The sequence below is a fragment of the Orycteropus afer genome, unplaced genomic scaffold (assembly GCF_000298275.1).
Source record: "Orycteropus afer afer isolate SDZICR_OR568_19922 unplaced genomic scaffold, OryAfe1.0 scaffold00088, whole genome shotgun sequence".
Taxonomy (NCBI): domain Eukaryota; kingdom Metazoa; phylum Chordata; class Mammalia; order Tubulidentata; family Orycteropodidae; genus Orycteropus; species Orycteropus afer.
This window is the reverse complement of record NW_006921675.1, coordinates 492,878-507,892: the sequence shown is the minus strand read 5'-3', so window position 1 is coordinate 507,892 and position 15,015 is coordinate 492,878. Positions and strand designations below refer to the sequence as shown.

The following is a 15,015-nucleotide window of genomic DNA, read 5'->3' as shown; positions in this document are numbered from 1 at the left end:
TGATATCTTCCCATAATTCATCTGGCTTTTGGTCATTGGTGTTCAATGCATCAAATCTATTCTTTAGATGATCTCTAAATTCAGGAGGGATATAGTCAAGATCATACTTTGGCTCTCTTGGACTTGTTTTCATTGTCTTTAACTTCAAGTTGAATTTGCATATGAGCAGTTGATGGTCTGGTCCACAATTAGATCCTGGCCTGGTTTTGGCTGAAGATATTGAGCTTTTCCACCTCCTCTTGCCACAGATGTAGTCAATCTGATTCCTGTGTGTTCCATCTGGTGAAGTCCAGATGTGAGCATTCAAATGAAAATACATCATATAGATACTATATGTGAGCCTATATATATAGATGTGAGCATATATATATAGATGTGAGCATTCAAATGAAAATGTCAGGAGGAAGGACTCAGGAGCTCTAGAGAGTCACCTACATATGGAAGTAGGTGATTCTACAGCTGAAAATATTGAGGATAGAGAACTTCTCTAGATAAGTTTCATTATTTAATGATCTCTCAACCAGTTTCATGATTTGAGGTCATTGTTTCCTTCCCTAGATTATGTTATTCCAGTTATTCTAACCTTCTTTAAGGTTTCCATTTTTAATCTGTTGAATTACTGTATTTTTTCCTCAAAAATTCTTAAGGAAAAATTTCAAACTTACAGAAAAGTTGAAAGACTACTGTGATGATGTCCATATACTCACCATCTGGATTCATAGTTACATTTTGACTTATTTGCTTTATAAGTATGCACATATTTTGTATGTGTGTGTGTATATATATATATATATATATATATTTTGTTTGTTTGTTTTCCCAAAAACTGTTTATAGGTGTCATTCTTTGTACAGTTTCTCCCACAAGTTAGAATAATCTGCAAATCCTCTTAAAAAGACAGGATACAGTCTTAATTCTTTTCCTTTAATTATGAATTTTCAGAATGAGGAACTGATGTAGCTATCATGTGTAATGGAAGCAAATGATTTTTTTATGTCTGTTTTTCAAATGTCACTCGTAGTCCAAAGACTAAAAACATATGCCATTTTTCTATAAACAATTGGCCCTCTGTAACCATGGGCTTCACATCTGCAGATTCAACCACCCCGGATAGAAAATACTGGATGGGGAAAAGTGATTAAGTGGTCAAGGAATCCCTCAAATACTAAGAGGGAGTGTAAAGTGCATTTATATAGCATTCATATTCTGTTGGGTATTACAAGTAATCTAGAGTTGGTTTATAGTACACAGGAGGATGTGTGTAGGTTATATGCAAATACTGCATCATTTTCTCTAAGGGACTTGAGCATCTGTGGATTTTGGTATGTGGGAGGTTCTAGACCCAATCCCCTGTGATAGTGAGGAGCAACTATACTGCCAAATACACCGGAGATTGTATCATTTTGCACTCCCATCAGCAATGGGAGAAGATTACTCTTTCTCCACAGCCTCACCAAGAAAATGTGTTATCAAACTTTTGAATTTTTGCCTAACGTGATAGATAGTTTGAAATGGTATCTCCACGTAGTTTTAATTGGCATCACTCTTATGAGTCAGATTGAGCATCTTTTTTTAAAAAAAAAAACTTTTATTGTGATTTGGGTGAAAGTTCACAGAGCAAATTCCTTTTCCATATAGCAGTTCATACACATTTTGTTTCATGACATTGGCTGCAACTCCCCACAGTGTAACAGCTCTCTTCTTTCTTCCTCCTCATAGTTGCCTCTTCCCTTTGTCCTTCTTTCCTATGTATTTCTGTCCCCCGCAAGCTATCTCTCTGTGCAAACATTGCCCTTCTGTTCTCCCACTATGATGGTTCTAAGAACAGTATCTATATGATGTAAATGTTAGGTTGAGCATCTTTTTATGGTTTAAGAGGTATTTTGCTTTTCTGTGTTCTGCCTGTTCATGTCTTTTGCCTATTTTTCTAATGTATTTTTGGTCTTTTTCATCTTAGTTTAAGATATATATATACACACACATATACATAGATGTGTGGAGATATATATATATATATATATATATATATATAAGCTCTGGTGGCGTAGTACCTGAGGCATTTGACTGTTAACCAGAAGGTTGGCGGTTCAAGCCCACCACCACTCCTCAGAAGGTTGGGCAATCTACTTCCGTAGTGATACTGCCTCAGAAACCCAAGGAGGGGTCGCTATGAGTCGGGGCCGACTCAACGGCAGTGCGTCATGTGTTGTCTCTCTTTCGCTCTCTCTCCATGGTAGATTAGCCCCTTGTGTCTAGTATGAATTGAGAAATGAAACGAATTGAGATGGATTTTTCCCATTTTGTCATTAGTCTTTTGACTTTGCTTATGGTATTTTTATGATACGCAAAGGTTTGCATTTTGATACTGAATTTATTTATTTAGCTGCTTCTGGATTTTGAACCATAGTGAAGAAGGGTCTCCCCACCCCCAGGTTATAGTGAACTTGTGCTTCTGGTGCTTTGGGTCTCCCACCCCTGTCCTCTCTTCCACCCCTTCTCCCCTCACCCTGTCTACCCATCTTTCTTTTAACATTTGGATCTCTGGGCCATTTGAAATTTATTCTGGCATATGGTGTGACATATGGATCCAATTCCTTTTTACCAATGGCTATCCTGTTTTCCTAGCCATTTGAGATACCACCTTTCTCATGTACCAAATTTCCCACAACCTTGGGTCTATGTTTGGATATTCTATTCTGTTACTATAGAAATTCTGTTCTGATATTCAATCAGAACATAAAACTATATAGTAAGCTAAACAGGGGAGCTTAATATAAATAACTATCAATGGTGATGAAAGAGTAACTACAAGGTATAAGGAAATTCAATATGATGTCTGTTACCACCTGTCTGTCAGTTTGCGTGTTGTTATGATACTGGAAGCTATACCACTTTTTGAAGCTATACCACTTTTTGTTGTTGTTGTTGTTTTGGTCAAACCTGTGTATATTCATAATGTAGTCCCGTTCACCTTCCCAGACATGTTCTGCTACTAGTATTTCCAATGCCAGGAGGGTCATCCATGATGGATAGGTTCCAGTGGAGCTTCCAGACTAAGATAGACCAGGAAGAAAAGCCTGGTGACCTATTTCAAAAATTAGGAAAATACCTAGGGAAGGATAAATATGGAAGGAGTGCAAGCCTTTTTAAAAACGGTCAGGTTGAGCCACCTGCTAGTGGAAATGTTTGAGGTTTAGCCAAGCACAAGTCTGGTCTGGAGTTGCTGAGTAAACAATAGGCAACTCTCTGTAGTATAAGGGACTGGCAGGGGAGCAGGCAATCAGTAACTGGTGGCATGGTGTGTAGTGAGAGTCTAGGGACTTGTGGGGTAGGAGGCCTTCAGAATATGCTGGTCACGCAAAGTGAGGGGGCTTGCAGCAGGACGGACTTTATGTATAACCCTTCAGGCCACAGTAGACAGGTGACTGCAGAAAAGTTAGCACTCAGTCAAGGCTGGACGGTTGCAGAAAGGTTGTGTTCTCAACAGGTGCCTGGGGCAGGCTCCACTGGATATTTTTACACCCACAGTTGCCCATCCCTGGCCCTTGATAGAAATTACACGAAACCTTTTTCTTCTGCTGTGTCCCTGCAGTGCCCCTGCAGTGCCCACTACTCAATGGAAGCTTAACATTGTACTCACTTTAAAGGAGAAACATTTACAGGAATTCCTTTGTTTATTGTAGAGGGTATATTTCAGGGCATTCCAAACTGAGAGACAATAAATTGATAACTGGCACAGTTACATTGGTCTGGCGCGTCATGTGCTAGTACCCCATTGTTTTGTATTATTGATGATTTGTAATAGATATGTTTGTATATCCGTTAAAGCTAGCTCTCCTCATTGAGCTTCCCTTTTAGGGTTTTATTATTTACTTTTCCATTAGAACTGTCAAATAGCTTGCTTGTTTTATTTAGTACTGTGCATTGTGTAGGAGCTCTGGTGGCATAGTGCCTAAGGCATTTGACTGCTAACCAGAAGGCTGGCAGTTCAAACCCACAAGACACTCCTCAGAAGGAGGATTTGGCAATCTACTTCTGTAGTAATACTGCCTTGGAAACCCAAGGAGGGGTTGCTATGAGTCGAATCTGACTTGATGGCAGTGAGTTTGGTTTGTGCATTGTATAATAAACTCATGGGGTAAAAAAGATTCTTATGGTTAAAAAAAATGCAGCAAAGAAGAAAATGAAATAGAAAATCAGAATTCCATGCCTTATATTCCCACCCCTCTGAGTTAGTATTTTCATGCATATCTTTCTGGATATATTTCCAAGATCATATAAATGTGTGTATATTTTTCTAAATAAAAATACTTAAGCTCTTTTAAGAGTTATACCTAAATGAAGACTGTAACTAACTTTGTGATATTTTTGTTTTTCTTTCCAGCCACTATACCTGCCTTGAGTCTTTGAGAACATTATAATGTCTCTTTGTGCTTCATCTCACAAGGAATTGTCTCAGCTATTATCTGTTCAAGACATGGATATCAAAAACTCACCATCTAGCCTTAACTCTCCTGTCTCCTACAACTGCAGTCAATCTGTCCTACCCCTGGAACATGGCCCCATATATATCCCTTCCTCTTACGTAGAGAGCCACCATGAATATTCAGCCATGACATTCTATAGCCCCACTGTGATGAATTATAGTGTCCCCAGCAGTGCCAATAATTCAGAAGGTGAATCTGGTCGACAAACCACAAGCCCAGATGTGTTGTGGCCAACTCCTGGACATCTCTCTCCTTTAGCGATCCATTGCCAGTCATCACTTCTGTATGCAGAACCTCAAAAGAGTGCGTGGTGTGAAGCAAGATCACTAGAACACGCCTTACCTGTAAACAGGTAAACCCAATCTTTGTTCTGAATTATATTTCATAGCCACCATTCAAATTACTTTATGATTTACTGACAAGAAGGTATGCTTTATACAAGATCTTTATTTTGTTAGTCATACACATTAAACTGAAAAAAAAACAACCCAAACTCAGTGCCATTGAGTTGATTCTGACTCATAGAGACACCCATTGAGTTTCTGATGATGTAAATCTTTATGGAAGTAGATCGTCCCATCTTCCTCCTGTGGAGTGGCTGATGGGCTTGAACTGCTGACCTTCTGGTTAGCAGCCAAATGCCTTATCCACTACACCCCAGAGCTCCTTTATATTCTAGTCCTCATTCAAAAAGATAGGCCTGTGGATAGGTGTTTTGGGGAGAAAAATTCATTGAACTTAAATTACTGTTCTCTTCATAAAGGTATTTGGGTTTGAAAAAAAGCTTTTTACTTTATTTTTAGGTTAGATTATTCTTATTTTGTAGTGAAATCACAATTTAGTGCTCATGACAAATTTGTTTCCAGGATACAAGAAACTTATAGCATATTGGATATTGAAATCCATTCTTTCAAATGTTGTCATAAAAGTTTGAGAAGTGGTATTACACAGTAATTTCATTTTTTCTATTTTTATTAAAAAAACGTATTTATTGGTAAAAAAAGAAGAAAATGCAAAAATGATCAATAACTTTTTAAAGACAATGTTTTCATCCAGCTTTTATAAGAAGGTATATTTTGTTTTTGAACATGGATTATAATCAGAGTTCTGCTAATTTTTGGACAAGTCAGACGATAGTATAATTACCTTCATTCATAAATCAATAATACTGCTACCATTTTCTTTCCAAAGGAAACATGCCCTAGCAAAATTAGGAACTAACCAGGTATGTTTTTGATGCCTCCCAGCCCTTCCTTGCCCTCTTCCTTCTGTAAAAGTTCTTTCCTCAGCACTAAATAACCTTCTTACTTCAAGGCCTTCTGTCAGGACAGCTGCTTGCTCATTCTCTCTCTTCCTCTGTCTTCATCTTCTCTCATATCTGTCTCTTTTTTCTCCCTGTTTTTTTTTTTTTTTTTTAAACTCTATTATATACCTTTGGAGCTCTGGTAGCGTAATGCCTAAGGCACTTGACTGTTCACCAGAAGGCTGGCGGTTCAAATCCACCAGCCACTCCTTGGAAGGAAGGTTGGGCAGTCTACTTCCATGGTGATACTGCCTCAGAAACCCAAGGAGGGGTTGCTATGAGTCAGGTCTGACTCTACGGCACATAACAATAACAACATAGTATATACCTTAATTTAACTTAGAATCCATTTGTTACTCTTTTTAAGGTCCCTTTTGTTCTAGATCTTCATCAGAAACTGAAGCATAAGTGATTTTGTCCCCTATTTAAATGAGAACTTCAAATACTAAAGGGCTGGTCAGGTTTGTACTGAAGGAGGGCAGGGGACGCTTTCTTGTGACTCTAGGGGCCACTGTATAACCTGATTGTGGTTCTGAACGGTGGACAATGTTCTATCTGGTCACTTCTTTCTCTAGTGCTTATTTCACCCTCAGAAATTGCTACAATTGACCTTCCAAAGTTATCTGAGTTCATCAGCACTGCACTGATATGCATAAACTCCTCAATCACTTTAAAAGATCAGTCATTCCCAACACTATGGCTCTTTGTGGCTCTGACAACAGTAATAAAGACTTTGCTTTATCAGATTTCCTGGAATATATTTATCATAACTTTTATTTGCAAAGAGATTAAATTAGATAATGTCCGTATTATTATTAGTATTTTGGAAATCTATTCTTTCCCTCTTCATGTTCTTTTACAATGAATGTTTTCTTTGCCCCTAGAGAGACACTGAAAAGGAAGGTTAGTGGGAGCACTTGCACCAGCCCTGTTGCTAGTCCAAGTTCAAAGAGGGATGCCCACTTCTGTGCTGTCTGCAGTGACTACGCCTCTGGATATCACTATGGAGTCTGGTCGTGTGAAGGATGTAAGGCCTTTTTTAAAAGAAGCATTCAAGGTACAAGTGTATCATTAGCTGATTCTTTAGTTTTCTTTTTTTGCTTCCAAACACCCTTCAGAGATGACCTGGCAGAAATTTCACCGTTGGTCTATTGGATATGCAGCAGTACTTGATGAGCAGTTCAGAGGCTCGTGTGTGCTTGAGAGTGGGTCGGGTGGTGGGGTGAATTGATTCAGGTGCAATGCATTTCCCGTCTTTAATTGCAGATTTCTAACCCAGAAACCTAGTTTTCCTGGGTGTCACCCACCACTCTTAGCCACAAGGGTGTTAGGGGAGATGACTTTACAACCCTTGTGAAGATAGTGCTTGGGGAAAAATGTGTACTCATTAGGAGTGGCAAAAGTGGTTTCTTCCTGTGACTAATGTTTAATATCTGGCATGCTTAACAGTCATGATGATGAGCTGACTCCCGTGGAAGAGAAAATAAGTACACACACTCCTCACGTATTGACACGGCTAGGTTCCAAAGATTAGGTTGTTACATGAAAATCGATGTTAGGAGAAAATGGAGGATGATCATGTCTGATCACAAAATGGAGGGTGACTTCATCTTTACATAACTGCCAAACCACTGAGAATCATGGCTCTTCCAAGTTGACACGTAACCTTAGCATCACAGTTTTATTCTCATCATGCTCCTCAGTGTTTGTTATAGCCAGATGTACATTAATGTGCAAAATAGTTGGATAGTAGATTTTTACTGTGGTCGTAAATACAAAATGTCAGATAATGAGATAGTAAGTGAGGAGTAGTTATACATTTTCTGGAAATTGTCAGAATCAGTAATTCAGCTGCAGTGGACTTTGAGAATTGAACTAGAGGCATGACTTGCCTGGACTAGTAGAACTTCTGTTCACAACTCCATTGTTTTCTGGCCTGTGTCTGGACTATTTCCCTGTCCTTCTCCAAATTCCAGCTGGGCTGTTCATTTCTATTTATTTATTTTTTAAATCACCTTCAAATTGTGCATACCTGGTTTCAAGGCCAGTCAGCCAGTCCCCGTACACATGCCATTACTGTGCTCCATGCCCCCGGCCAGTTTGATTTGTGCCAGTCACTTTCTTGCTCTTGTCTGTCTCTGTCCCATAGCCCTTGCCCTTAGCAGCCCCTCTCCTGAACAGTGTTTTCTGTTTCTACCATAGAGCGCCCTTCCCTGTTCTTCTTCAATGCTTTATTCTCAACCAGTGAAGACAACTGATCTTAGCGTGCAGAGAGCACAACTCTACATTAAGGGAATAGTTTATCTCAGGCAGAGAAACACTGATGGAATCAGAGGGTTATGAGGATCAGAGAGTTGGTAGATGAGTCATTTTCCTACATTTCCCCTTAAAAAATTCCACCTATTTGCCCTGGCTCCTCCACCTATTAACTCTGTGACTTTATCACCTGGTCTGTTTCCTCCTTTCTGAAATGGAGGTACTTAAAGTGTTGTTCTAAAGGTGAATAGAAGTTGGTTATGTGAAAATATTTGGTCAACCATATTATCATGCAAATTCAAAATATTATTTTTTTTTTTTTTTGCCCCTAACTCTTCATTGTTCAGATATCAGCACCTTTTCTGTCTCCCTTGTATTTCTGTTCTGATTCTAATCTCATTTTAAACCCACATTCTCCAAGGAGATCTTCATAGTTAGATGGGTGAGGGCTCTCTGCTATCTCCAAACTTAATCTTCATCTTATTGAAAAGAGCACATTACATTAAGGAACTATATGCCATTAAATATTATCAAAAGCAAATTGCGTTGTTTGTTTATTTTTGCTTTTACAAAGCTTTTAATCCCACGTTTAACATATTGAGTCCTTATGTATTTTTTAAGATTATTATTGCAGTAGATTATAAGGCCAATTTCACTTCACTACTGTGTATATAAACCCATTGCCATTGAGTCAATTCTGACCCATAGCGACCCCCATTGGGTTTGCAAGGTGGTAGATCTTTACGGAAGTATAATTGCATCATCTTCTGGTTGGCAATCAAATACCTTAGGCACTGTGTCACCAGAGCTCCTTACTATATATAAATAAATGACAAAAACGATTAGGATATTCTAGAATTCAGAACTGAATTTCTTTTTTTTAAATTGTGATTTGTGTGAAAGTTTACAGAGCAAATTCATTTTCCATAAAGCAGCTCACATGTGCTTTGTCTCATGACATTGACTATAATTTACCACAATGCAACAGCTCCCCTCTACTTCCTCCCCCTCCCCATAGTTACCTCTTCCCTGTGTCCTTCCCACCATGCACTCCTGCCCCAGAACTGAATTTCTTGATTTGATGACAAATTCATATCTTGCTGAGAGCTCAGTATTTTTGTTGTTAGTCAATTCTAACTCATGGTGACCCCATGCATCCAAAGTAGAACTGCTCCATAGAATTGTGAAAGCTGTAACCTTTTGGAAGCAAGTCACCAGGTCTGTCTCCTAAGGTGCCACTGAGCAGTTTGAACTGCCAACCTTTTGGTTAGTAGTTGAGTTGTTGTTGTTGTTGTTATGTGCCATCAAGTCAGACCCGACTCATAGCTCTCCTTGGGTTTCCGAGGCAGTATCATTACGGAAGTAGATTGCCCAACCTTCCTTCCGAGGAGTGGTTGGTGGGTTTGAACCGCCAGCCTTCTGGTTAGCAGTCAGGTACCTTACGCACTATGCTAACAGAGCTCCCAGTAGTTGAGTGGTTACCTGTTTGTACTACCCAGGGACGACTTCTCAGGAAGAAATCTCCCCTTAGGAGATTTTGAGCCAGTAAAACCAACCACATCTTTATAAAACAGATCCTTCTTGTTTGCTGTTGGGGAAACACCTCTCTTCTGAAATATCTTTGAATCCTGAGACTGTAACTGATACCAGAAGTCCCTTTCTGCTTGCCTTCTACTCATGTCATTCCTTCCTACTGCATCAGCTGTTGGGAAAAGGAGAAAGAAATACCATATGCTAAGTGTGCGAGGGGAAAGAGGTAATGCTCTTATAATTGTTTAATCCTAAATGATTCTTTCTTTGCACTTTTCATTTTCTTTTGGCACATCCAGTATACAATTTCCCTGAGAATAAGTATTTTGCTTCAGACAAGAACAAGAATTCACCTTAACTAGACTCTTGCTTATAAATTTTCCTTAAAAACATACGTTTATGTATAACTTAAGATGCTACATACTTACTCTTTTTTTACCTGAGTCATCATAGTAACTCCAGACACATTCTCCTTGTTCCTGCCCAGTTCAGCAGCCAGAGTGATCCTGCTAAAGTGGAAGTCAGAAACTTCACCCTTTACCTTCCAGTGTCTCCTGTCTCATTTGGGGCCAAAGTCAAAGTGCTTACAGTGGCCACAAGGCCTGATACTCTCTGGCCTCCTCTTTTGCATCTGTCCAACTCACCCTCTTCCAGCACACCCCAGCTTCAAGGCCTTTATGCTTCTGTTCTTTCTGCCTTGAACACTCGGCCTCCAGATGTTTGTATCACTCCATCTCACCTGCAGGTCTCTGCTTGGTGTGACCTTCTCAGTAAGTCCTCTCTGTCACTCTTAAACTGTAGTTGTCATCCAGGCCCCACCCCCACATACTTGTTAAACTCCTTCCTCAATTTATTTCCATCCATAGCACTTATCACCTTCTAATGAGTACATTGGCTATGCAAAAGCATTCAGCTGTGTGGGTCATAACGAACTATGGATAACATTGTGAAGAATGGGAATTCCAGAACATTTAGTTGTGCTCATGAGGAAACTGTACATAGACTAAGAGGCGGCCATTTGAACAGAACAAGGGGATACTGCATGGTTTAAATAAGGAAAGGTGTGTGTCAGGAATGTATCCTTTCACCGTACTTACTCAGTCTGTATGCAGAGCAAATAATCTGAGAAGCTGGACTATGTGAAGAAGAGTGTGCCCTCAGGATAGGAGAAAGACTCTAACAGCCTATCATATGCAGATGATGTAGCCTTGCTTGCTGAAAGTGAAAACAACTTGAAGCATTTACTGATGAAGATCAATCATCAGTATCAATATGAATTACACCTCAACATAAAGAATACAAAAATCTTCATAACTGGACCAGTGAGCAACATCATGGTAAATGGGCAGAGGTTGTCAAGGATTTCATTTTACTTGAATCCACAGTCAACACACATGGAAGCAGCAGTCAAGAAATCAAACAACCTATTGCGCTTGGCAATCTGCTGCAAAAGACCTAGTTCAAGTGTTAAAGAAACGATGTCACTTTGAAGACTTAACTGCACCTGATCCAAGCCATGGTATTTTAAATAGCCTCATAGACATGTGAAAGCTGGACAGTGAATAAGGGAGACTGAAGAAGAATTGATGCAATTGTAGTGCTGGTGAAGAAGATTGAAAATGCCATGGATTACCAGAAGAATGAACAAATCTGTCTTGGAAGAATTGCAGCCAGAATGCTCCTTAGAAGTGAGAATGCCAGACTTCATCTCTTATACTTGGTCATGTTATCAGAAGGGACCAGTCCCTGGTGAAGAATGCCATACTTGGTAAAGTAGAGGGTCAGTGAAAAAGGGGAAGGCCCTCAATAAGATGGATTGACACAGTGACTGCAAGGATGGGTTCAAGCACAGCAATGATTGTGAGGAAGGCACAGGACCTTGCAGTGTTTTGTTCTGTTGTACACAGGGTCGCTGTGGGTCAGAGCTGACTCAATGGTAACTAGTAACAAAAATGATATATAATTTACTTATTTATTTTGCTTGTCTGGCTCCCTGCAATAGATTATAAACTCCATTAGGGCAAAGATTTTTGTTTTGTTTAATAACTCTTTGAATGATGATTTTTAAATTGGGCTTATAGAGTTTTGTGTCTTTTTTCACTTAACATTGTTTGGTAAGCATTTCCCATGTTTTAAATTTCTGGAAGCATTTCTCACAGCTGCGTAACATTCTGTTTTATGGTTGGATTTAATTTATTTAACTGTCTGTTGTTGGGTATTTACCTTATTTATGACCTTAAAAAATAGTTTTAACTAAGCCCATGATTAATACATCTGTTTATGAATGACCCTTTTGAAAAAATAAAAATGAAAAAAGTCCAATAGTTTCGCTGAATATATTTTTAGAATAAACAAATATTGTTAAAGTGTGTTCTCTATGTTTAAACTTTTTGACAGATATTTTCAGTTTTTTCTCAGAAATGTGTGACCAACTTACACTTCTGTAAGCAGTATATGAGAGTATTGGTTTCAATGAATTTATGGTATTGCTGAATCTTATCATCAGAAAGAAAAAATCTTGCTAGATTGATAGGTGATATATGGTATAATTTGTTTTATAATTTTATTTTATTATGATAATTTTTTCCCTATAAATTTGCCCACCATTTGTATATCCCCTCTGTCTTCTTTATTAAGGATGTTTGCTCATTTCTCCTGTTGGGTTCTTGCATTTTCCTTATAAATTATTGTTTGCTTTATATATATCACACTAATTTTTTTTATCAAATATGTAACAAATATTTTTCCAGTTGATTCTAATTTCAATTTATTATTTTAATGTGCATAATACTGAATCTTTATGCAGTCAAATACAGCCAATTTTGATATTTTCATGTATAATTTTTAAAACTAAAATGTCCTTTAACATCCAGGGATAATATAAACATTTGCCTACATTTTACTATTCAATAGTTTGTTTTTCTGTTTCATTATTTAATACAAAAGGAATTTATTTTGGTGGATTGAATGAAATAAGAATAAAATATATTTATCCTTAAATGTGCAATTCTCTACATCATTTTATTGAATAAGTCCACACATTTTCCATTGATTTTTTTTTAAATGGGAGCTGATTGTTTAATAGACTTTATTTTTTAAAGCAGTTCTAGGTTTTACAGAAAAGTTGTGTAGAAAGTGCAGAGAATTCTCATTTACCAGATCTCCTGCACAGAGTTCCCACTGTTAATATAACGTATTAACTTGTTATATTCCTGTGATACATTTGTTACAGTTGATGAACCAATACTGATACATTATTATTAACTAAGATCCTTACTTTATACATTAGGATTCACTCTCTGTACTGTGAAGTCCTGTGGGTTTTGACAAATGTATAACGTTGTGTATCCACCATTACATTACCATACAAAATCATTTCATTGCCCTAAAAATGCCCTGTACTCTACCTGTTCATCCCTTATTCCACCCGCAGAATCCTGACAACCACTGATCTTTCTACGAAGAGTTGATTTTTTAAAGTCAGCTTCGAGATATAATTCACATGAAACAAAATTGTGTATTTGACCATAGGAAACTTAGAATTTTTTTTTAAAGGGCCTCCCATCCTCAAATTTAAGAAAAGTGGAGATTTTTTCAAGCTAAGAATTGTTTAAGAAAGAATTAATATCTTTGTAATAGTTTTCACAAAAAATATGCTACTTTTTTTTTTTATATCTTTATGTGTCTTATGCCGCATTTCTCAATGCCATTTCCAGCTATTTTATTATTTTTAATTGCCATTGCCACTGACTATTTACCTTACATCAGATATAACAGTAATTATTACTATTATATTCTGCCATTCACTTTCATTGTGGTATTCATAATAACCTTTTAACATTGCCCTTTGAAAGTTTACAATCCATTTGGCTATTGTTAATAGATCTTCAACTTTGCCTTGTTTCTTCAGACTTCATAGACTGAACTTTAAATGAGAAGTTCTTATAGTCCTTGGTGTCCCTAGGTAGCACAAATGGCTACATACTTATCTGCTAATCAAAATATTGTCAGTGCAAGTCCACCCAGAGGTCCTTGGAAGACAAATGTGGCATTCCATTTCTGAAAAACCAGCCCCTGGAAACCCTGTGGAGCATAGTTCTCTTCTGACACACAGGGATCACCATGAGTAGGAATTGACTGAATGACAACTGGTGATAGCCCATTGTTGTTGTAGGATGTCATAGAGTTGGTTCTGATTCCTAGTGACCCCATGTGACAGAGAAGAGCAGCCCCATATGGTTTTCTTGGCTGTAAGCCTTATGGAAGGAAACAGATCACCATCTCTTTCTCCCATGGAGGTGCTGGGTGGGATAAAACTGCCAACATTTTGTTAGCAGCTGAGGGCTTAACTGTTGCACCACCAAGGCGCCTCGTAATAGCCTGTATGAAACAAACAAACCTGTTGTTGTCTAGATGGTTCCAACTCATAGCAACCGTATAAACCAAAAAAACCCACACTCACTGCCATTGAGTTGATTCCAACTCATAGCAACCCCCTTTGGGTTTCCAAGGCAGTAAACTTTATGGAAGTAGATTGCCCAGTCTTCCTTCCATGGAGTGGCTGGTGGGTTTGGACTGCTAACCTTCTGGTTAGCAGTCAAATGCCTTAGGGACTATGCCACCCCTATACCAAAAAAACCAAACTCACTGCCATCCAGGTGATTCCACTCATAGTGACCCCTCCTTGGGATTCCGAAGCAGTATCACTACAGAAGTAGATTGCCCAACCTTCCTTCTGAGGAGTGGCTGATAGGTTTGAATCGCCAGTCTTCTGGTTAGCGGTCAAATGCCTTAGGCACTATGCCACCAGAGCTTCCTGCCACCACTATGTTGTTGTTGTTATGTGCCATCGAGTCGGCCCCAACTCATAGCGACCCCTCCTTGGGTTTCCGAGGCAGTATCACTACGAAGTAGGATTGCCCAACCTTCTTTCCGAGGAGTGGCTGGTGGGTTTGAACCGCCAGCCTCCTGGTTAGCAGTCAAGTGCTTTAGCCACTATGCTACCAGAGCCACCACTATAGGACAGAGTAAAACTGTTCCATAGAGTTTCTAAGGCTAGAACCTTTACAGAAGCAGACTGCCGCATCTTTCTCTCATGGAGAGGCTAGTGTGTTTGAACTACTCACTGACCTGTAGATTCGCAACTGAGTGCTTAACCACCATGCTATCAGGGCTTCTTGTAATATCCTGTAGGGTATGGGAAAGATTATTATCATGTAAACATATATTCCCTTACTTGGGACTTTTTTTTTTATCTTGAACTCAAAAAAGCTATTCTGAGGGACATGCTTGAGGTAGATGCCAGCAATTGGAGGATAAGGGTACCAGGAAGGGCCTAGGCCATAAACATTGCTTTTTTTTAAACTCAAATCTTCTGATTCCAAGTTGAATGCTATCTCTTGTGTATCATACAGTAGGATATGAGTGATGCTAGTAATT

The 15,015-nt window shown here is 38.6% G+C and overlaps 1 protein-coding gene across 1 annotated transcript in view; it reads left to right on the top strand.

Annotated features, from left to right (window-relative positions):
* The first annotated feature begins 4,420 nt into the window (after positions 1-4,420).
* Positions 4,421-15,015, top strand: part of ESR2 (estrogen receptor 2) — a 71,571-nt gene continuing 60,976 nt past the window's right edge. Inside the window, exons 1-2 of the mRNA XM_007942280.2 lie at positions 4,421-4,839; positions 6,675-6,847. Of these exons, the coding sequence (XP_007940471.2) occupies positions 4,421-4,839; positions 6,675-6,847 (592 nt within the window). The remainder of the gene's footprint in view (positions 4,840-6,674; positions 6,848-15,015) is intronic.